This window comes from Hyperolius riggenbachi, chromosome 4, assembly GCF_040937935.1.
Source record: "Hyperolius riggenbachi isolate aHypRig1 chromosome 4, aHypRig1.pri, whole genome shotgun sequence".
Taxonomy (NCBI): domain Eukaryota; kingdom Metazoa; phylum Chordata; class Amphibia; order Anura; family Hyperoliidae; genus Hyperolius; species Hyperolius riggenbachi.
In genome coordinates this window covers 46351706-46375640 of record NC_090649.1, presented here as the reverse complement: position 1 = coordinate 46375640, position 23935 = coordinate 46351706, and the positions used below count along the sequence as shown (strand labels likewise).

Genomic DNA, 23935 nt, shown 5'->3' with positions numbered 1-23935 from the left:
ACCAGGGAATCACTGGCTGCCAGAATATCTCTATCCCCTCTGTTAAGGAGATAGTCCCTGCACAGCCGAGGGCCACCTGCTCCTCAGGTGGTCTCTGGCCTAAGTTATCTGTGTCTCCCGCCCCACGGGAGATAGCTTACAGTTGCACCAAACACTTACACTTTATTAGGGGTCCAGAGGTTAGTCATACTGGCATTATTGGTGATTCTGCAGATCATCCATAATCAAGTATACATCTGTATTGTTGATGATTCTGCAGATCATCAACAATTAGATTCTCTCTGTGTGCTGACACCAATCGTTACAATTACTCTCTCTATTACCAGTAGGTCCCTAATATTAAACTACAAAAGGCAGAATGTTGTCCCACGGTATGGTCACCCGCTATTAAATGTAAAGCGGAACCTCACTGGGACAGCTGCATCCATATATAACATATATTATTAGTAGACCCAGATGGACGAAGTATTATTAGTTTTCTCAACACATTTCGTGAACATAGGATAAGGTACAGTTCACTTCTTCAGGAATAGCATATTTTTCCAGGCTTATGGGGTATAAAGACATAGTAGCTGGCTATGCATGCAGATGACCAAGAGCAGGTGTTTATCTCTTCATGACATAAGCCAGTTCTGGTACCCTTTAAATCTCAGCAGTGATTCTAAACTGTCACATGTCACTGTTTGGTTTTATCACATGATCATTACTCTTAGTATGCTAACATATATTAACTCAACACTGAATAATTCTATCAGCATGTTCTCTGTTTCAATCTGCTCTTATTTAAAGCAAACCTAGACTTGGGCAGCACGGTGGTGTACTGTGCCTGGGGCAAGAGACCCGCCTGCCCCCCCCCTAGATCCGTCACTGGATAGCACTCTCGCCTTGCAGCGCTGGGTACCCAGTTCAGATCCCAGGGCATTATCTGCGCAGAGTTTGTATGTTCTCCCTGTGTCTGTGTGGGTTTCTTCCTGGCAATCTGGTTTCCTCCCACATCACAAAAATATACAGATAATTAAATTGGCTTCCTCCACACAACACACCCTAGACTCTGCCAAATGAATATGGTAGGGATTAGATTGAGAGCTCCTCTGAGGGACAGTTAGTGACATCACTATACATTGGGCTTGATTCACAAAGCGGTGCTAACCTACTTAGCACGTCTAAAGTTTTTAGACGTGCTAAGTAGGTTAGCACCGGATTTCTCAATCAGATCGCGTGCAAAGTTTTGCGCGCATAAAGTCCTATGCGCGCGCTAAGTCCCATAGGCTTTAATGGGCACTTCACGCGGAGCGCCCTGCGCTCTGTGCAGTGCACGCGTAAAGTTTTACGCGCATAAAGTTTTGCACGCAAAAAGCTCGTTTAGATGTGCTAAGGGGGTTTTCACAGGCGTGCTAACAGTTAGCACCGCTTTGTGAATCAAGCCCATTCTGTGCAAAGTGCTGCAGAATATGTTGGCTCTATATAAACAACAATAACTTCCACTTTTATGAATCAATGGGATTGATTCACTAAACCATTAACACTCCTTATTAGAGTTAACACACCTTATCACAGTTAACACGCTTTATCAGAGTAGCATTGCGAGCGCTATGAACTTATGCCTGCTAATTGGCAATGACGAGATCTCCACTCGTCCTGCCCTGAGCCCCTGCGATTCCAATCACTTTAAAGGACATTATCCCCGCACTTTGGACTTGATTCACAAAATCATGCTAACTCATAGCTCGGTTGCGTTATGTGTTTATCGCGCAATGTAATGTGCAAAGTTTTACGCATGTAAAGTTTCGCGCTCACGCGGTAACAAAGGTCTTCACATGTTAAGGCTGCAAAATGCGCATAGTGCGGCTGTGCTATGAGCTAGCATGGTTTTGTGAATCAAGCCCTAAGTGTGGGGAAAAGGTCCTTTAAAGTGATTGGACCCGCAGGGGCTCAGGGCAGGCTGAGTGGAGATCTTGTCATTGACAATTAGCAGGCAAAAGTTCGTAGCGCTTGCTATGCTACTCTGATAAGGCGCGGTAACTGTGATAAGGCGTGTTATCTCTGATATGGAGTGTTAATGGCCGTGCTATGGGTTTAGTAAATCAACCCCTATGTATCCAGTAGAGGACTGGCCAGGGGGGAAGGAGGGAGATCCAGTGTAAAAGCCTAGATCCTTGGATCTGAGCAGTGCTGACTCTGCCCCTTCCACAAGCTCTGTGTTGCATCTTAGAAAACCCTGCACTAAGACTGCTTTTACACAGGAGGCGGCAATAGCAGCATAGGGGGCGATATACAGGCTGGGAACGCGAAGAATCACTCACGTTCCCATGCCTGTCGTCCGGTGACGGCCAAACCGGAAGTGCTCGCTGGCGGGTCCTGGGACATTGGAGCGGAGCTGCGAGGGCACCGATTGGCTGCTGGGGGATGAGGGAAGCCCCAGGTGAGTAAATCTCATTTTTTACAGTTGACTTAAGGTTCACTTTAATCAGTTGCTCTCAGTTATAACTGAAAGAAAACTGGATTTCAAAGTAATGCCCATGTTTTCCTATGGCACAATTTCCACTTGGGCCTTGATTCATAAAGCATTACCGCATACGTTATCGGCCAAGCGGTAAATTACCGCATGGTATGTTGTTGATAGTGGATGCATAAAATGTAACGCATGTTTTATGTATGTTTTACGCATATTTTACCGCATGCGGTAATAGTGCGGTAATGAAAACGTTGTTTGGGTCGGTAAACTGAGTGAAGTGTGTTCATGAAAAAAAAAGGGGGAGTAAGGAAGCCAACAAAGACCTGGCGAGTTTGCTCTACACAGTAGCATTTTAGGCGACAAATGAAGCCCTTTCAACCTAATGTTATGGAATTATTAAGGATACAGAGGAGGAAGGGTGGTTGCAATATCACCCAGGCTTTTAGAAATTTACAGAGCTAGATAATTTATAAGAATAATTATATATATATATATATATATATATATATATATATATATATATATATATATATATATATATATATATTATACTATAACAATCATTTATAATTTATACAAAATAAGTCACGTGTGTCTAAAACTGCCCACTTCTACCCAGCATGCACCTTGTCATTAGGAAGTCAGCGGCAAACTAGCACACTCAGCAAATTATACCGACAGCTTTCCGCACCACACCACTCACTTACCGGCTGCTATCGCAATCACCTCGCATTCGGAATTTTTTTCATGAATTCACTGCAAAAACCCTCATTTACCGCTAGCGGTAATTTCCTGCCCTTCTCTGAACTACCGCACTCACTTTTATGAATTGAGGCCTCGGATGTGTTTTAAGTGAAAGCTTTTTCACAATGCACTTCTATGGAAAAATGCTTGCCAATGAACGCATACTGACGCACACTATTGCATATAAACGCATTAAGTGTAAAAGGGCCCTTATTCGACAGTCATTTGTACGCTGCCTCCCTTCAGCCTGCAGTAAACAGGGATAAGCTTCTGATCCTCAGCAAGACTGGTGAGCGCAGTTTGTTTGCAAACTTTAATCCCATCCACAATGCCGTGTTTATCTTCCCTACTGATTCAACTGATCGGACATTGCCACCCACCTTGCCATGTCTGATGAGCACTGAGCAGTGACACATATATTGGCGAGGGAGTGAGGCCAGTGTCTGTGCATGCTTCCTCAACCTTTTGAGGTTCCCTTTTACCAACAAATTCCCCCCTTTTTTGTGCATTTGAACATGTTTCTTTCACAAGAAAATTTAACTTTATTGGTCTCATAATTTTCTAAAGCTGCGTACTCACCACCCGACAGCGCCTGCGACGTCCCCTTGACAACGGCCGGTCAGTGACACCTCTTCCTGTCAGCGGGTTGAAGTTTTGGGTCATTGACAGCGACAGGGAGGTGCCTTTTCAGCACCCCCCCCCCTCTCGCCTGTCACCCAGAGCGCCACACCCCTTGCGCCTTAATGTTAGTACACCACTGGCCTAGGGCTCTATTTCATCTTAATCCTTTTCTGGTAATGAGTCACTGTCCGATGTTGGCTTTCCGCCATGCTCTCCAGCTAATACCAGACATAAATCTGAAGAACATTAAACAGCACATCTTCCTTCTCACACTACAAACAGCGCAATATTGACAGGACACAGGTGTCATTGTTATGTCTTTTCCGGAAATAATAAAAAAAAATGGAAACTATACCGATTGGTTTGACTGTGAAAGCAGGCCCAAATCCAACTACAAACTTTTTGTGTACAGACAGCGCACGCTATGGCCTCAATTCACTAAGCTTTATCAAACACTTTATCAAACGTTTGATAATTTACCTCATGGGTAAAATCTAATTATGAATTCTCTAAGGTGTTATAGATTTATTGAATGCTTTATCGATAAAACGTTCAATAAATCTATAACACCTTAGTGAATTCAAAATTAGATTTTACCCATGAGGTAAATTATGAAACGTTTGATAAAGTGTTTGATAAAGCTTAGTGAATTGAGGCCTATGTGTACTCTTATTTGCACCAATAACATATAACTTTGTGCATGCAATGCTTCTGTTGCATGATACAGAACCAGCTCAAGCTCTGAATGCATAAAGTGGAGTAACACAAATTGCGTAACTTGCTATGTAAATTGTGAATCCCAATAAACTTAATATGTGTTGTCACTGTCAGCAAAAGTTTACCAAGCTTTTTTGAATACATCCAATTTTGTGTTAAAGAGACTGTGAAGCGAGTCTCAATCCACTTTTTTAAATTTTATTAATGTAAAGCACTTTAAGCCCTGCTAAACCGCCGCATCCCCGCAGCACAAAAAGGGGTTTATACCCCTAAAATCCCTTCTGCTCAGTCCGGGGAGCACTTCCTGCTTGAGGCAGAGCTTAGGGCTGTAGCTCTGCCTTTTCACGCGTCAATCCCCACCTCTCCCCGCCCCTCTCAATCTTCCTTCACTGAGAGGGGCGGGGAGAGGCGGAGATCTGGGGGAAGATAGACGCACATGGAGGCAGAGCTGCGGCTCAAAGCTCTGCCTCCATGAACAGCAAAATCCACGACCAAGAAAGTCGTGGATTTTGCACAGGGGATTCGGGTGGTATAAACCCGTCATTTTGCCGCAGGGATGCGGCGGTTTAGTAGGGCTTATAGTGCTGAACATTAAAAAAGTGGAGTTAGACTCGCTTTAGAGTCTCTTTAAAGAGAACCAGAGAGGATAACAGCAAAGCTTTTATACATACCTGGGGCTTCCTCCAGCCCCATATGCACGGATCGCTCCCATGCCGCCGTCCTCCCCTGCCTAGATCCGCCGGTCCCAGTCCCGTCATTACTGCCAGTCGGCCGACGGATGCGACCAATTCTCCGCATCACAGGGGCTCCCTCCATACACTTACGCGTGCGGGTGCCTACTGCGCAGCCGCATGTGTAAGGGTATGGAGGGAGCCCCTGTGATGCAGACAATTGGCCGCGTCCGCCGGAAGTGACGGGACCCGGTAGCGGCGATAGAGGAAGCGGAGGATGGCGGCGTGGGAGCGATCCAGGCTTATGGGTCTGGAAGAAGCCCCAGGTATGTATAAAAGCTTGTTCTATTTTCACGCTCCATTCCTCTCTGGTTCCCTTTAAAGAGGCCCTGTAGTGACATATAATAGAATGCAATGATTCAGGGTACCCACTTTTTCAGTAATCTTCCTGGCAGGGACAGTTCTAGACTTTTTGCTGCCTGAAGAAAACTTTGGAGGATGTGCCACTGCTACTATCAGACGTCACTGCTGCTGATCGAGTGCAGTGATTGACCTTATGACGGAGCCATGGTCCCGCCCACAAAACCATCAGCACCATTTAGGAGCAGCGTCGGCTGTGATTGGCCAGGCTGGTGCCAGGCCAGCACCGCCGCCTGATTGGTTGCATGCCAAAACTTCCCCTCTGACTGGCCATGGTAAACTCTTTCCCGGCGATGGGGTTTTACCAGAACATGCCTTGTAGGTAGGTTTTACCTACAAGCATGTATATATTGACACCTCACCTGCCTATGTCATAGGAAGGGCCGCAGGTGCCATCCTCCCAGTGATTTCATAATGTAGGCTGTTTAGCTATGCAAAGTTCTCCTCCCAGAATATTCTGAGAGAGCAGGTATTACTTCTTCTGGCTTCAGAACAGGGAGCAAACAAACATTCTGCAGAGCAGCACCTGACAGCTGTAAATATGTCGCTACCTGTGATACATTTCAGAATGAAAAGCAGGGTGAGTAAAGATTTTACAATAGTCAAACATCGACTAAATAATGTATAAAGTATTATTTATAATTTATATATTATTAGTATATGTAATTTTATTAATTACATTTTTTTTCAGTACAGTTATTCTTTGAGACAAATAAGAGACATCATTCACAAGATAAACAAACAATCTTATTCAACTCCAATGTGTTAAATTAGAAAACAATTTAAAGGGATACTGTAGGTGGGTCGGGGGAAAATGAGTTGAACTTACCCGGGGCTTCTAATGGTCCCCCGCAGACATCCTGTGCCCGCGCAGCCACTCACCGATGCTCCGGCCCCGTCTCCGGGTCACTTCTGGAATTTCTGACTTTAAAGTCTGAAAACCACTGCACCTGTGTTGCTGTGTCCTCGCTCCCGCTGATGTCACCAGGAGTGTACTGCGCAGGCACAGACCATACTGGGCTTGTGCTATACCCTCCTGGTGACATCAGCGGGAGCGAGGACACGGCAAAGCAGACGCAGTGGTTTTCAGACTTTAAAGTCAGAAATTCCAGAAGTGAACCGGAGGCGGGGCCGGAGCATCAGTGAGTGGCTGCGCGGGCACGGGAGGTCTGCGGGTGACCATTAGAAGCCCTGGGTAAGTTCAACTCATTTTCCCCCGACCCCCTACAGTATTCCTTTAAAGCGGTATAAAACCCTGACATAATATTCAATAAAAACATGTTTTCCTACTTTTTATATGCCATACGGTTAGCACATTTGCTTTTGTGCATAAGTATTAGTATTCAGTTAGAAATTATACGTTCCCAAAGTACACTTTTTTTTCTCTGAGAGCTGCCTTTGCATTTTATCTATAACTTCTTTATTCATCTTCTAACGTAAGCAGACATACTTTCTGATTGTCTGACTTTGTTCAGCAGAGCCTGCAGTGTCAGGGAAGTGTTTATTTACATTTCTCACTTGATACAATGAAATACAAGATAACATTATCTCCAGTTCGGATGCGTCCAGCTTTGCTGGCAGGGAACTTCTAAGTCCTGTGTGTAACCCTTTGAAAGCTGTTCTAGTAAAAAAAAATGCTGATTGTATTTCTATATAATATGCTGTAAATAATCTATTAGAGCAAAGAAGAAATGCTGGGTTTCATTCCGCTTTAAAAGCAAAAAAGAAAAAGAAAAAAAAGAAGAGGAAGGAAAGAAAGGGCAGCTACACTTGTTATGGGTGTGAAGATCAGGATGGCCACACTTGTTTTATGACTCTTATGAAATGGGTCTCAGGCTGTGAAGGGCACCAATGGGAGGCAAGGGAGGGGGTGTGAACATTGAGGGGGGCCCATCAACATTTTTCCTGGTGGGAAGCCGCATGAATTGTAGTATTGCCACTGTCCACCAATGTTCCTTTGAACGTCACTGTTTGATTACTTAAAGAAACATTTTGATTTGTTCCTTTATTTTGTATCTCCTGTTACTTTAGCTGCCCTTTCACTTCTTTTTACTTCTAGGTCTTCTGCATCCCAAGAGTTATCTTCTGGGACTCTGTGAGCTGAAAGCCAGCACACATAGTTTGTAAGGGTTAATAACTCAAAGTTCCACTTCACTCAGATGCTAATTGATAACAGTGCCAGTCCCCTAAAATGATCAGATCGTCTTATGTTTACTATTGCATAAAAATAAAGCAGAAATTTCTATTTCTTTTTTTTTTTTCTATTTACTTAACCACTTTTTCCTCCTGGACGTACTAGCTACGTCCAGGAGGCTATGTGCGCTGCTGTGCGCTCCCGCGGCCAACCGCGCGCGTGCACGTGCGCTCCTGGCCGCAGATCGTTAGCCCAGGAATCAATGAATCGGGCTATGGTGCCCGATCACTGATTCCTCTCCCCCGCAGAAAAAGCTTCTCTCGGAAGCTTCGCTTTTTCTGACTCCAACGTCCCCATGCGTCCCTCTAAGCGTACATGTTACGCTTACAGTGACGTCATGTAAACAAACTCATGGCTGCCATCTTGTGGCCAAAAAGTAAAACTACAACTAAATGTAAAAAAAAAAAAAAAAAATCAACACATATTTACAAAAAAAAATTACTGTTTACATTCCATCCTCCCAAAAATACCCAAATAAAATGTTTAATAAAAAAAAAAAAAAAAAACCCAAACAAACATGTAAATATTTACCTAAGGGTCTAAAATTTGGAAATATCAATGTAAAGATGAAATATTTCTTTTTTTTTAATTATAAGCTTGTAAATAGTGATGGATGCAAAACGGAAAAAATGTACTTTTATTTCCAAACAAAATATTGTCGCCATACATTGTGATAGGGACATCATTTAAACGGTGTAATAACCGGGACAAATGGGCAAATACAATACATGAGTTTTAATTATGGAGGCATGTATTATTTTAAAATGACTGAAAACTGAGAAATAATGATTTTTTCCCCGTTTTTTTCTTACTCTTCCTGTTAAAATGCATTTACAGTAAAGTGGCGGGAGGTGAACATTGCTCGAATGCATAAAGTAAAAACAACTGAAGGCTGAAGTGAATAAAGTAAACTTTTAGTTTTGGGGGGGACTCAAATAATAACCTAGCTAGAGTGAAGCCTCTGGATAGTCTACATTTTCTTCATCTACTTTTAGGACTTTTTAAAAAAATCAGATGATGTTTTAGGTCAAACTCATAGAAAATATTGAAAATAGTTTCACAAACTTTCAAGCACTGCCTACAGGGCCTGGATGTTCAATTAGGCACTGTAGGCTCATGCCTACAGGCCCCTAATGATGAAAATGTGGCTCACTCCCTTCCTCTAGTGCTTCCCTCGTGCCTCCTCTATGCAGAGTCCTGAGCAAAGCGTGAATGAGAGGTTACTCACCTGGCTCTCTTAATTGCACTGACAAGATCTCCCTTCAGCTGGTGGCATCTCTAGCTGCTTAATACTGAGGTTCCTCTAACTACCTAATGCTTGGGGCACCTCTAGCCACTTAATATTGGGGATACTTCTGGCTGCCTAATACTATTACTAAGGGGTACTTGTGGCTACCTATGCTGGGGAAAGATAACAGCTGGACCAGCCAGCATACTTGTGGTGTGGTTCAGCAGGGGGTTTGTGTGGGTCAAAGTCTAGGGTACCAGGACATCTGTGCCTAAAGGCTCCTGTGATGTAAATCTGGGCCTGATTACCGTATATCTGATGTTGTTCTTTCATCCCACCCTCTTATTGCCACACTCAGATGGTGCAATTTGCTTGTCCATTATATTGCACTTGACCCAATACTTGGGTAGCTGGCCAGCTTTGGGTAGAAGTCGCCTCTGGCAATTCTTCATTTTTATTGCCATTTCTAGGAAGCTCTTATTTTGCTAGCAGCGCAGGCTTAACTTATGAACAGCGAACAATGGAATTTTTTTTATTGTGGATTAATTACACAATCCTTATTTGCACGACGTCATTGTGGTGAGCATTGCCTGGCAAATTGCTTAATCCATTTGTATAAGTGTGCTCCAATAATAAAGAGGGTAATTGTTCTATGATTGTCCCGTACACATATATATATATATATACAAACCAATCTGTCATCTGCTTCTAGTAGACTGCAGATCCACTGAAGAGGTGCAAGAGCTACTACTGGGTAAGTCACTCAGGCTGATAAAGTTATTGGGATTGGGATATTCTATGATAGTGTTTTGCTCAAAATGCTCATACCCACCAGAATATTTAGTTAAAGGGGCACTATGGCGAAAAATTGTAAAATTTAAAATATGTGCAAACATAGACAAATAAGAAGCGTGTTTTTTTTCCAGAGTAAAATGATCCATAAATTACTTTTCTCCTATGTTGTTGACACTTACAGTAGGTAGTAGAAATTTGACAGAAGAGACAGGTTTTGGACTAGTCCATCTCTTCATAGGGGATTCTCAGCAAGGCTTTTATTATTTATAAAGATATTCCCTAAAAAGGATTTAAACAATGATACTGGCCAGCTTCCCTGCTCACTACACAGTTTTTTTGGCAGTTGGACAGAGCAACTGCCATTCACTAAGTGCTTTTGAAAATAAATAAATCCCTCAGAAAGCCCTATGAAGAGATGGACTAGTCCAAAACCTGTCGCTTTTGTCAGATTTCTACTACCTTCTGTAAGTGACAGCAACATAGGAGAAAAGTAATTTATGGTTAATTTTACTCTGGAAAAAAAACATACTTCTTATTTGTATCTTTGCACATATTTTACATTTTAAATTTTTTTGCCATAGTGCCCCTTTAAAATACACTTGTAACTTAAAAAAAAAGTTACATACAGCAGAGTCCCAGTTATTAGTGATCAGTACAAATTTCGCATAGCTGTAATTTTGCATCAAAATTCGCAATTACGATGTCAGTATTTGTAATCATTCTTAATTTTGCATACATTTTCTGCATAATTTTCTCGTAATTCTGTGCCGACTTTAGTGGTTAATAGCAAACCCCCCATACAGGTTATTGCCACCAAAACACTGCTGAAAATACTTAAGAATTTGAAAAATTCTTTATTTGATTTATAGCCACTATTCTCCTTAACATATGGAGCGATTGTGGTGACAATAGCAGGTATGGGGGCTTTCCTATTCACCGCTAAAGTCGGCATGAAATTATACAAAAAATATTTGAAAATTTATGCCAAATTACAAATTTTTATACGAAATCAATTGAATTTACAAATTGTAATTACGTATAGGCATAATTACAAAAATGTACTCAAAATGTTGTGTTATTGTAATAAACTGATCACAATGATCACTACCAGTTATCCAGAACTCAACTAAACCGAAGTCTCAACCAACCAGCACAAATCGCCGGCAGTACTCACAGTAATGAAGACGAAACTTCTTAAGTTTTGTGTAGGCTTTGCTTGGTTTTTCCATGGCCCTAACAAGGTTAATATACTTTCAATGACTGTATTTTAACATTTCATTTATGGTATGTATACATTACGGAGTGTATTATTGGCCTCAATTCCGGTAGGGTTTTCAAACAAATTACCTCTTATACGGTGATTTATCTCATGAGGTAATGACATTTAGCAATTCTGGTAGGTTTTAGTCATATTTTACCTTGTGCGATAAATGATGAGGTAATTTGTGAGGTCATTTGCATAAATTTTACCCAAAATAGCTATTCTCATGGAAATTAGGGGGCATGTTAGCACATAATTTACCGATCTGCCTGTACCTCGAGGTAAAGTCAGTTTGTATGCATTACGCAGTTTTTAGTGGAGTTCCTATTGCTGTTTTAGTTTTTTTTATTTTAGTTTATTTTAGATTTATGTTTAGTTTTCATAGGTTGCTACATAATCAAATACACCTTCCCCCTAAAAAAAAACATCTTCCAAAGATTATCCTAACTTATGGAAGACAATTAAATACTACGATTTTTTATTTACTGCATGCTTACCGCTGAAATACTGCATGTTTTACTGCACTTTATGCATTTACCTCATGTTTTACCTCATGTTCGGAAATGCAGAAAAATCTTTCAGAATTTGAAAAAAAAAAAGAGGGAAATACCACATGAGGTACTTTACCTACAAAAAAATATTTACCTCACACAGCTACCAGAATTTAGGCCATTGTGTATCTTTCCTTAAATGACTTAACTCATGGTTTATCTCTCCTTATTTGACTTAAAGAGAAACTCCGACCAAGAGTTGAACTTTATCCCAATCAGTAGCTGATACCCCCCTTTACATGAGAAATCTATCCCTTTTCACAAACAGACCATCAGGGGGCGCTGTAAGACTGATATTGTGGTGAAACTCCTCCCACAAAGAAATTCTGAGTACATACTCTTGGCAATTTCCTGTCTGGGAACCTTGCTGCATTGTGGGAAATAGCTGGTGTTTACAGCTGTTTCCAACTGCCAAAAAAACCATGCAGCAGCTACATCACCTGCCAACAGTAAAAATGTCACAATGTAATAAATGTCAAAATGTGAATTAGGGATTTAAAAGATTGTACAATGGGAAAACACTGACTAAATCATTTATACATAATTATTGTAAAAATGAAGCACTTTTTTATTACATTATTTTCACTGGAGTTCCTCTTTAAAGAAACCTATAAACAAAACAAAATCCTATCCCGCGCTGGTATTAAAAGATCCTCCTGTCCGTTGCTGCGGCACACTTTCATGTTGTCACGTCGCCAGGAGCGTCCTGCGCAGGTGCAGTTCGAGGTTTTCTCGAACTGCGCCTGCGCAGGCAAACGAGGACGCATGTGGCCAGGGCAGTGCAGGCGTAGTGGCCGCCGACTTACAAGTTGACGGTAAGAAAAGTAAGCCACAGCGGGGGACTGGAGGATCTTTGAGTACCCTCACGGGGCAGGATGGCTGCAGGGGGCTGGGAGAAGCCCCAGGTAAGTTAAACTCTTTTTATTTATTCTGTTTCCTTTACCTTTTCCTTTTGTCTCTCCTCTTATCTGTTTATCTGATGAATTATCTCTCCTTATGTGTTTATCTCATGCATTAGCTATCTGAAACCCTCTAGCCAGCAGCGGCAAACCCCTCAAAGCTGTCTGGTCGTGGCCAGTCACAAGCTTCTGCACATGCGCGCCCTCGAGCCACCCGCACCCCCTAATCACACTCCCGTTGCCGGGAGCGTTCTGCACAAGCACATTAGTGGTTTTCCCATATGGTGCATGTGCAGAATGCTGCCATGTACAGTGATGTAGTGAAGAAAGGCGGGGCCAGCCTGCTTTGAGGGGTCACTGGAGGGTTGCAGAAGGATGGCACAGGCAGGCATAGGATGACTGCAGGGGCAGCAAGAAGTCCCAGGTAAGTTAAACTGCTTTTTTTAGACTTAAAGAGGAACTGTCGCAAAAATCTTAACATTTAAAAAGCATACAAATAAGAAGTACATTTCTCCCAGAGTAAAATGAGCCATACAAATTACTTTTCTCCTATGTTGCTGTCACTTACAGTAGGTAGTAGAAATCTGACATTACCGACAGGTTTTGGGCTAGTCCATCGCTGCACACTATTTTGCCAGTTGGACGGAGCAACTGCCATTCACTAAGTGCTTTTAAAAATAAAGAAAACCCTGAGAATTTCCCATGAGGAGATGGGATAGTCCAAAATCTGTCGGTAATGCGTACTGTAAGTGACAGCAACATAGGAGAAAAGTAATTTATGGCTCATTTTACTCTGGGAGAAATTATTATTATTATTATTATTGATTTATAAAGCGCCAACATATTCCGTGGCGCTGTACAAAGTGGGAAACAAACATGGGGTACATAATAATACAGACAATGGTGTACACCAATATACAAGATACATAATTAGTGACAAAATACAAAGAATGATACAAAATACAAATTATAGAATTGGTAATGTCAGTGATAAAATGAACATGATGAATAAAATGTATAATGGTTACCAAGACACAAAAGGGGGAGAGAGCCCTGCCCTTGCCAGCTTACAATCTAAAGAAATGTACTTCTTATTTGTATGTGTTTAAAATTTTAAGATTTTTGCGACAGTTCCTCTTTAAAGAGAACCCGAGGCAGCATACAACTACCTGCTGCACGCTGCCTCACAGATCAATCTGCGTTGATCCACGCCGCTCTTCTCCGCAGCCGATGTAACCTCCGATCACCGGCGGAGGAAATCCAAGATGGCCGTGACCCGGAAGTACTTTTTGGGTCACAGCTTAGATGCCAATTGGAGGAAGCCGGCTGAGGTGGGGAGCGAGTGATTCATGGCTGCGAGGGGGAAAAGGAGGCTAGCGACAATCAGATTGTCACTAGCTTTCAGGGGGGACAACAGAGTCCAGGGGGGCTGGCAGTGGCAATAGAAGTACACAGAGACATGTCCTTGTGTAGAGAACATGCATCTGTGTCCTATAATCTCCATAAAATCCGACTCGGGTACTCTTTAAGATTTCCTTTCAAAGGGCACTATCACGAAAATTGTACAATTTAAAACACATGTAAACATTTACAAATAAGAAGTGTGTTTATTCCAGAGTAAAGTGAGCCATAAATTACTTTTCTCCTATGTTGCTGACACTTACAGTAGGTAGTAGAAATCTGACAGAACCAACGGGTTTTGGACTAGTCCATCTCTTCATGGTAGGTTCTCTGCAAGGCTTTAATCTTTATAAAGACAATAAGACATTCCCTAAAAAGGATTTATATAAAGATGCTGGTCAGCCTCCCTGCTCGCTGCAAACTTTTTTGGGGGCAGTTGGAAAGAGCAACTGCCATTTTCTAAGTGCTTTTGAAACTAAACAAAACTATGAGGAGATGGACTAGTCCAAAACCTGTCGGTTCTGTCAGATTTCTACTACCTACTGTAAGTGACAGTAACATAGGAGAAAAGTAATTTATTACTCATTTTGCTCTGGAACAAACATTTCTATTTGTATATGTTTACATGCATTTTAAATTTTTACAATTTTCGCGATAGTGTTACTTTAATGTGAAACATTTGGAATAATTGGAATACCAATTTTTTGGGGGTATCGCACTTGCATCCCCACCGGACAGTGCTTTGTGTGCAGATGAAAGCAGCACTTTTTTTTCCTGTATTTATTGTACATTTTAGCTGCTAGATACTGAAAACAAGGCTGAGTTCTGCAGTAATGTACTGTGCTCACATCCAAAGTAACATAAACTCTAAAAACGTACAATTTGTATTACAGGAGAAATGAAGCTCATCCTGGTTTCCGTGTTCGCCCTGCTGGTGCTGATAGTCCAGACCGCTGATGGGGTATGTGATCGATTGTTCCCTAAACAGTCAGAATTGCACTCCAGTATGTGATTTATTCAATAAGTCAATCAAATTCCAACATTTCAGTAAGGCCTCATTCACATTACAGCCCGTAGATGACCATGCGATCGGAACGCAACGATTATTGTTCCATTGATGGAAATATCCCGACATATTTGATCGATTCAATTTAAGAATTCGATCGAATATCGGTTGGTATGAATCGATTCTACATCAAAATGATAACTTCATTTTTGACCCATTCGATTCATTTATTGATTATAATAATCGATCGAAGAATAAAATTGACCAGTGTATGGTCACCTTAAAGGACACCCGAGGTGAAAATAAACTAATTAAATAAACAATTGTATCTCTCTTCCTTCTCCTAAAAATTTACTTTTTAAGATATTCCAAAGTTTTATTTTATGTTTAAATCTACTGTTTAAGTTTTTTTCAATATTTTATTGTTTTTTGTTCAATGACACATTTAGCGAAGTATGCCAGAGCTAAAAATCTATGAACTATTGATACTTTTTACCTCTTTCTTGCTCTCAGAAGCCATTTTCTGCTAGGAAAGTGTTTTATAGTTGGAATTTCTTATCAGTGAGGGTCACACTGTAGTCACTTCCTGCCTGAGTCAGGACTGAGTCAGCCACTTGCGTACCTGATATTTAACTCTTTCAGGCAGAAAAAGATAAAAAGGAACACAGCATAGTTATTTGTGTGCTAGACACTGTACATACCCATGTCTATCTCATCATGTCACATGTCACTTCGGGTATCCTTTTAAGCAGACCTGAAGCAAAAATAAACTCATAAGATAATGAATTGTATGTGTAGTACGGATAAGGAATATAACTTTAGATAAACAGTATCATCCTGATTTAAAACTTCTAACATTAGTAGCAAAGTAAAGAGTTATAAAGCTTTTTTTTTTCTTTTTTTCAACAACATTGCATCATTCTGTCACATTTGCAGTTTTAAAACCACACTCTGTATTTTAAGCTGTAATACAAAGCAGAAATAATGACCCTTTGAACTGTCCCGCAGTAAAACCTTATAACAACCTGACTCTCACAGTCTCTTGTCTGTTTAAGTGCTTCAGTAAACAGGACTGTATTCAGCGGATCGAATAACTCAGCTCAGTGTAGCTCTTTTGAGGTACACAGCATAGTTATTTGTGTGCTAGGCAGGCCTGGATTTACATCACAGGAGCATACAGGCACAGATGTCCTGGCACCCAAGACTTCGCCCTTCATAAACCTACAAACCCCCTCTGAATTGTATCACACAAGTAGCTAGAGATGACCCAAAGTATTAGGTAGCTAAAGAGGCCTCCAGTTGAAGGTCGATCTTGTCAGTGGAATGCTGAGAGTCAGGTGAGCAACCTCTCATGTATGCTCCACTCAGAACTCTGCATAGGGAATGAGAGAGGGAGGCACTTGAGGAGGGGAGTGAGCCGTCTTATCATCAGGCGCCTGTATGCACATGCCTACAGTGCCTTATGGTAAATCCGGCCCTGGTGCTAGGCACGGTACATACCCATGTCTATCTCATCATGTCACATGTCACCTCGGGTATCCTTTAAGGGCCCTGGTTATCAGAGAGATGCAAACACATGCAGGATTTAAAATAGCCTCATCTGAGCCCCCGATGCCCATGTGGACCCTACAACAAACCTGGGCAATCAGAAGTGTTGACATCATGAGAATATGCATCACCAGTTCATAGAGATGGGAACATGCAGGGGTGTAACTAGAGGGGAGGAGCACCTGCGATTACAGGGGGGTCCAGACCAGAGCTGTTTTGGTGCCTCAACTATTAACCTTGCCTTCTCCTGATACAGGGGACTATACTTAAAGGACAGGTGCGAGGAGTTTTAAAAAAACAAAAAAGATCTACTTACCCGGGGCTTCCTCCAGCTCCTGGCAGCTGATATGTCCCTCGCCGCTGCTCCGTTTCTAGATGGTGGCCCGGGGTCCCCTCGGGTGGTCTTCTGCGCCTGTGTGAACGCCGACTTGGGGTCGAGCTCACATGGTCTGGAGTGCTCAGTACTTCTGTGCAGTAGGATCCAGACCACGTGAGCGCCACTGAGAACGGCTCTTGCACAGATGCTGTAGATCAGGGGTCTCAAACTCGCGGCCCGTGGGCCATTTGGGGCCCTCGATACAATATGTTGTGGCCCTCGCCTGCAAAAGCTTCCTTATAGTTTGCTTCAGTGCTCCCAAGTAATCCACCGCATCCCCACCGCTAAACGAGGGCTGCAGAGCCCTCAAATCGCCCGGGGGGTCAATCCGCCGACATTTCCTGGAAGGGGCAGAGCTTTCAGCTTTAGCTCTGCCCCTCCTGACGTCAATCGCCGCACAAATCGCCGCCTCTCCCCGCCCCTCTCTGTGAAGGATGAGTGAGAGGGGTGGGCAGAGGCGGCGATGCGTCGCGATTGTGAAATTCCTTATGCGGCCCAGCCTCATCTAGACTTTGCCTCCTGCGCCCCCCCCCAGGTAAATTGAGTTTGAGACCCCTGCTGTAGATGCTGACCGAGGGACCCCGGGCCACCGGCTGGAAGCGGAGCTGTGGCGAGTGCACAGGACGGCTGCCAGGGGCTGGGGGAAGCACCGGGTAAGCAGATTTTTTTTTCTCGGACCTTCCCTTTAAGATCAGGGGCCATATGCAATTCACTTTTTCACCTGAGTTTTCTCCTGGGAGATAATTTTTCATCTTCAATTTAAATAACTTTCCAGCACTTTTCAACTAAAAAAGTACCAAAAAGTAGGTGAAAAAGTGATATCAAAATAGTTTTGAGTATTTTCTTGCTTTCTGGAGGCTTAAAGGGCATTTTATTAACAGATTTAAAAATATCACCAAGGAGAAAACTCAGGAGAAAAAGGGAATTGCATATGGGCCCAGGTGTTTTGTGGCTACACTGGTTATGGGTATGAAGATCATGATGGCCTCACTTGTTTTATGACCATTGTGACATGGGCCCCAAGGCCGGGAGGGGGAGGCAAGGGATGAGGTGTGAACATTGTGGGAGGGCATCAAAATTTTGCTTGGGGCCGCCTTGAATTGTAGTTACGTCACTGGGTTCATGGTGACTGGACAGGGATGTCAATACAATGGTGTCACAATGACTTGAGGGGAAAAGGAGTAGCAGAAGTGGCACTGGCACCCACACACAGAGAAGAGATGGGGGGGGGGCTCATGGGAGCACAAGTAATAAGTGTTGATGGGGGGGAGGCATTGGGGGCTGGGGGAGAGTGGGGAGCACATGGGAACATAGTAAACAGGAGGTAGAGAGAAGCAGATGAGGAAAAGTGACTTACGCTGACTTAGGAGGAGATAGGTGGACAGAATTTTCCTCTCTGGCTGCAGGGGTGTAACTACAGAGGAGCAGCCACAGGGGGCACCAGAGCTGAAAGAAGGGGTCTTCACTCCCTCTTTTACTACTTCACTACCTCTGATAAAGGGATCCATCCTTCACATCAGGAGTTTTTGAGGCTATACTTGTTATAGGGGGCCGCATCATTTGTAGTTACACCCCTGTCTGGCTGTCTGGCTGTCTGGCTGCATGTGATGGAACACTGTTTGATGCAGGGAGTGGTTGTAATATCTACCAGTGTGGAACATAAAGTGGGCTTGCTTGCCCTCTGCTGGTGGGATGCCCCAGTATAAATTACTCTTAATGGGGTGGTGCAGAGCCAGATGAAACCATACAGGGCCGTAGGCAGAGCAATTACTTTGCCCCCTCCCAATTTTTCTACTGAAAGGGTGTTCAAGTTGGAATATTTAAAGAGGAAGTGTCGCGAAAATCTTAAAATGTAAAACACATACTAATAAGAAGTACGTTTCTCCCAGAGTAAAATGAGCCATAAATTACTTTTCTCCTATGTTGCTGTCATTTACAGTAGGTAGTAGAAATCTGACATTACCGACATGTTTTGGGCTAGTCCATCTCTTCACGGGGGGTTCTCAGATTGGCATTTATTCTTAGTAAAGACACTCCCTGAAAAAGATTTATACAAAGATGCTGGCCAGCCTCCCTGCTCACCGTACGCTTCTTTGGCAGTTGAATGGAGCAACTGCCATTCACAAGTGCTTTTAGAAAAAAAAAAAACCCTGAGAACCCCCCATGAGAACATGGGCTAGTCCAAAACCTGTTGGTAATGTCAGATTTCTACTACTTACTGTTAGTGTAGTGACAGCAACATAGGAGAAAAGTAATTTATGGCTCATTTTACTCTGAAAGAAACGTACTTCTTATTTGTATGTGTTCACATGTATTTTACATTTTACGATTTTCGTGACAGAGGTCCTTTAAGTCCAACAGGCAATGGGAGACCTCAATTAATTCCTTATACATTAGGAACAGCCCAGCTTTTATCTGCAGACCACCCTGTTGTTATCATACAGTTATGTGGCCTCTACTCCCCAGATACCAAAATTAAACAGCTAAGTTCCACAGATACCAAACTTTAAAGGGTACCTGTAGGGAAAAAAATGCCCCTAAGGGGAACTCATCTCAGAAGAAAGAAACCTCTGGGTCCTACAGAGGATTCCTCCATCCGCCTACACTGTGCCGTTCCAGTGCTGAATCCTCCAAAAGACTGTCGACAAGGACTTGTTGACGGCTCGTGCATGCACGGTAGCACAGACCCACTTGGGCTTTGGTGGAAAAAAGCAGAACCCAATTGGGCCCGTGCTACTATGCACACTGCATCCTAGCACAGAGCTGCACTCCTGTGATCTTTAGGGGCCTCAGCCCTGGAACGGCCTGGCGGTGCAGGATGGGGGAAACATCTGAAGGTTCCAGAGACTTCTCTATGCCATATGTTTCCCTCCCACCCAGTATAGGTGCTTTGGCCAGCCCCCTCCTGCCCGTCCAGTATAGCTGGTGGAGCCAGTGAAGGGGGCAGTATAAAAGTTTGCTGGTGGGGGGGTCCAGTATAACAATTCTGGTGGGTTTTGCTAGCAGCTGGATAGTTCACTGGTTAAAGCTGTTGCCTTTCATGCAGGGCTTGAGCCTTTAACCGGGGCTTGAATTCTGGCTCAAGCCAGTACATAAAAAACAGTAAAGATGATTTGGGCAAGGTTCCTTAATGGACCTGTGTGCCCTAAAGTGGCTGCAACTCTTAAGTGCTTTGAGGCTGATGGGGGCCCAGTATATATTTTTTCCAGTGGAATGCCCCAGTATTAAAGTTAGTATGCATAGTATAGCTTTACAGCTCACTATCGGGACACTTTTGCCTTACTTCCCTTGTACCCACCATGTGTATCGTTCCTTAAAGGATACCCGAAGTGACATGTGACATGATGAGATAGACATGTGTATGTACAGTGCTTAGCACACAAATAACTATGCTGTGTTCCTTTTTGTTCTTTCTCTGCCTGAAAGAGTTAAACATCAGGTATGTAAGTGGCTGACTCAGTTCTGACTCAGTCAGGAAGTGACTACAGTGTGTCCCTCACTGATAATAAATTCCAACTATAAAACACTTTCCTAGGAAAAACCGGCTTCTGAGAGCAAGAAAGAGGTAAAAGGGGAATTTCTTATCAGTGAGGTTCACACTGTAGTCACTTCCTGTCTGAGTCAGGACTGAGTCAGCCACTTACATACCTGATTTCACCTGATACTCTTTCAGGCAGAGAAAGAAAAAAAGGAACACAGCCTAGTTATTTGCATGCTAGGCACTGTACATACACGTGTCTCTCTCACCATGTCACATGTCACTTCGGGGATCCTTTCAAATGTTTTTATTAATTATTTCATTTTGAGGACAGTTTAAATTGTACCTGTGTTATCTCTTCCAGGATGTCATTCCAACACCTCCGCCAACTACTATGACATCGACACAACAACAAATCCTTAATGCCATAAATAACTGCAGAAGAAATGTGGACCCCACCGCAACCAACATGCTGCAAGTGGTAAGAAAATGAAGCCATGGCACACTGTAAAAAGGAATGAGAGAAGCTGTGTATGGAGGAAAGGAGCACTCAGCTATATTTTAATGTCGCAATATAGCACAACTATATGTGTTTTTATAAGTGCTGTCACTGCTAGTAAATCTGGAGACTGATTCATTACATTATAGTAAAATTTCCTATTGCCCATCTAGTATAAAAAAAGAGAAAAAAAAGGAGAAAAAAAAAAAAACAATCATAAAACAGGAAAGGGCATGTCCTATGGATGCACTGTATGTGACTTCAGAAAGTGTCACTATGGAACGGGTGACACCTGGCAGAAGTGGGGACCTGCTCTCGAAGCCTACACACTCCTCGGCCACTGGCAGAAATTAGATTGTGATTTCTCCCCCCCTCCCCCTGCCTTAAAAAAAGGAGCATAAGCATATTGCTTGTTCTGCTCCTCCAGTGTTGACCCTCTTCCAATCTTCCGAGGTGCAGGGCTGGATTTCTGGGAAGGCCACCAAGGTCCGAGCCTTGGGCGGCAGTTGGCTGATGGGCGGCTGGACATGGAAGAGGGATTGCTGCAAAATGGAAAACAGAGGTTGCAAATAAGGAGCAACAGATACAGTGGCGTACAGTAGCTAGAGATCATGGGGAGTTTACATCTTGCCTACCTGTAAAAACTGGCCTGGTGAAGACTGAAGACTGAGCACCTGACCTGCATGCTTGTGTTGGGTAAACAAAAATATTAAAGGCATGGACACGGCAGATCAAAAAAGCAGCACCAGCAATGAAACCGTCCCGATATCCTCTCTGTTCATTGATAAAGGCTGCCTTTAGATAGAATGACAGTGCTGTGTTTCCTTTCACAGGAATGGAATAAAGCGGCTCAGTTAACAGCTCAGAAATACGCAGAGACTTGTTCAATGGTCCACAGCTCGTCAGAAGCCAGACGTTCAAGTAAGTGGACTTTCAAAATTCAAAGCCCGAGCTCACCCTACCAGATTTTTCATGGTTAATGAAAGTGAAGCAGAGTCTATGCCATTACACAATGGCCTCAATTCACTAGTCTACAGATGGTTTTTAGTCTACTGATGGTTTGGTGTAATGTTTTAGGGCTGGTTCAGACGGACGCTTGCAGAGCGTTTACTGCCAGCGTTCAGGGCTTGGTGTTAAACGCTCCCATTCAAGTGAATGGGAGCGTTTGTACCAAGCTTTCAAGCGCGTTTACACAAACGCGGCGTTTGGGTCCCGATTTTCCCTGGCGTTCAAGGAGCCCCTGGAAGCTACATGTAGCTTCCAGGGGAGGTTAACCCCGACGGCTAATGTCCCCCTAGGGGAAGAAAAAACGCGACCGCATCCAAACGCACACGAACGCTGCTGAACGCGACGCCAGCAAACGCAACGCCTCCAAACGTCCGCCTGAACCAGCCCTTAGACCTGTTTTTAGACCAGGTCTAACCTTCAGTAATTACACAATTCACAAAGGCAAACAAGGAGTAACCACGCCCACTTTTTCTGACAGAGATTAGACCAGCCGATTTCTGTCAGTAAAATAATTCGGTGAGGTATTTTAGATGTGAGGATGGAACCTTTTGAATTAATTATGCAGGACTTTAATTGTATCCAGAGGAGAGCTCATCAGAGGAGAAGGATGTCAGCCATAGCTACTCGTTTGTGAATTGCATGTTTTAAACATTTCCCTTGCTTTACCCACCTAATTACCAAATGGTGTAGTCCAGGTCTAAAAACAGGTCTAAAACATTTGGTAATAGTAAATTCCCCTTTGATGCAACTGACCAAACCATCGGTAGACTAAAAACCATCAGTAGACTAGTCTAAACTGCTTAGTGAATTGAGGCCAATTTTCATACTAGATACAGCTGCTCCAGAGAGATAACCTATGGAAGGGGCAGTCATGTGACCCAAGATCTGTTCACAAAGGCTTTCAGCTGCCAAGAGTGTGGGTGTTCCCCAGATACTGAGCAGCACTCACTGCTCACCAACCATGCCCACTCCCTCCCTCTGATGTTCACAGATCTACTCTTTTGGGCCACAATTCCAACTGAGCAGTTCTGTATCTTTATTGGGCTGGGCACACACTTCAAGTGAGGCAAAGCTCGGGGAAAAAAGGAAATACTTAATTAACCTCTTGAGGACTGCAGGGCTAAATCCCCCTAGTGACCAGGCCATTTTTAGTAAAATAGGCCACTGCAGCTTTAAGGCTAAGCTGCAGGGCCGCACAACACATCACACAAGTGATTCTCCCCCCTTTTTCACCCCACCAACAGAGCTCTCTGTTGGTGGGGTCTGATCGCTCCCCCCATGTTTATTTTTTTAAATAAATATTATTGTTAGTTTTTTTTTTTTTAATAAAAGCTGTTTCTTTAAAAATGTTCCCTCCCTCCCCCCTCCCTCCCCACAGCCAGCCAATTATGGCGATCGGTTGTCATAGGCTTCTGCCTATGAGAGCCGATCGCTCTCTTGTCCCCAGTACAGCGCTGCTGCGGATCGCAGCGTGGTACATAGAAATAGACGGCGATCACGGAGACTGAAGGCGGGGCGGAGCTCCGCCCCCCAAGCAGGAGATGCGCGCGCAGCCTGCGAGCGATCTCCTGCAAAACAGAGCCCCAGGACTTTACGCCAATTGGCGTTAGGCGGTCCTGGGGCTGCCACCGCGGCCACGCCCATCGGCGTGACGCAGTCGGCAAGAGGTTAAGAAGAGAGAAGCTTCTCAATCCTAGAGGCTTCCCGGAAGCAGGAAATGTGGTTGCCTGCGGTAATGGACGATTTGGGCGCTGCCACAGGCACACAGACGCTATTGGGCGCTGAGAGCAGAAATTTGGGTGACTGATAAATATCGTTTCAAAAATTAGAACATTATACTTTTTTTTTAATCTATTTTGTTTTGAGAAAATTAGAACATCATAGCTTTTGAAGTATTTATTGTTTTGAAAATTAGAGAGTTGTAGTCATTGAAATGTTTGGTCTTTTAACTTCTTCTTTCAAATTATTGTTTTCAAATTTAATAAAAAAGTTATGGGTTAGACGTCAAAAAGGGGGGGTTTAGGGTAAGGTGTCCAGAAAGAAAGTTTTAGGGTTAGACATGA

At 43.2% G+C, this 23935-nt stretch overlaps 1 protein-coding gene across 1 annotated transcript in view; it reads left to right on the top strand.

Moving 5' to 3' along the window:
- Positions 1-23935, top strand: part of LOC137571202 (cysteine-rich secretory protein 3-like) — a 74624-nt gene that overhangs the window by 16494 nt on the left and 34195 nt on the right. Inside the window, exons 2-5 of the mRNA XM_068280026.1 lie at positions 9763-9804; positions 14851-14918; positions 20730-20846; positions 21698-21785. Coding sequence (XP_068136127.1) covers positions 14856-14918; positions 20730-20846; positions 21698-21785 — 268 coding nt within the window. The 5' untranslated portion in view covers positions 9763-9804; positions 14851-14855. The remainder of the gene's footprint in view (positions 1-9762; positions 9805-14850; positions 14919-20729; positions 20847-21697; positions 21786-23935) is intronic.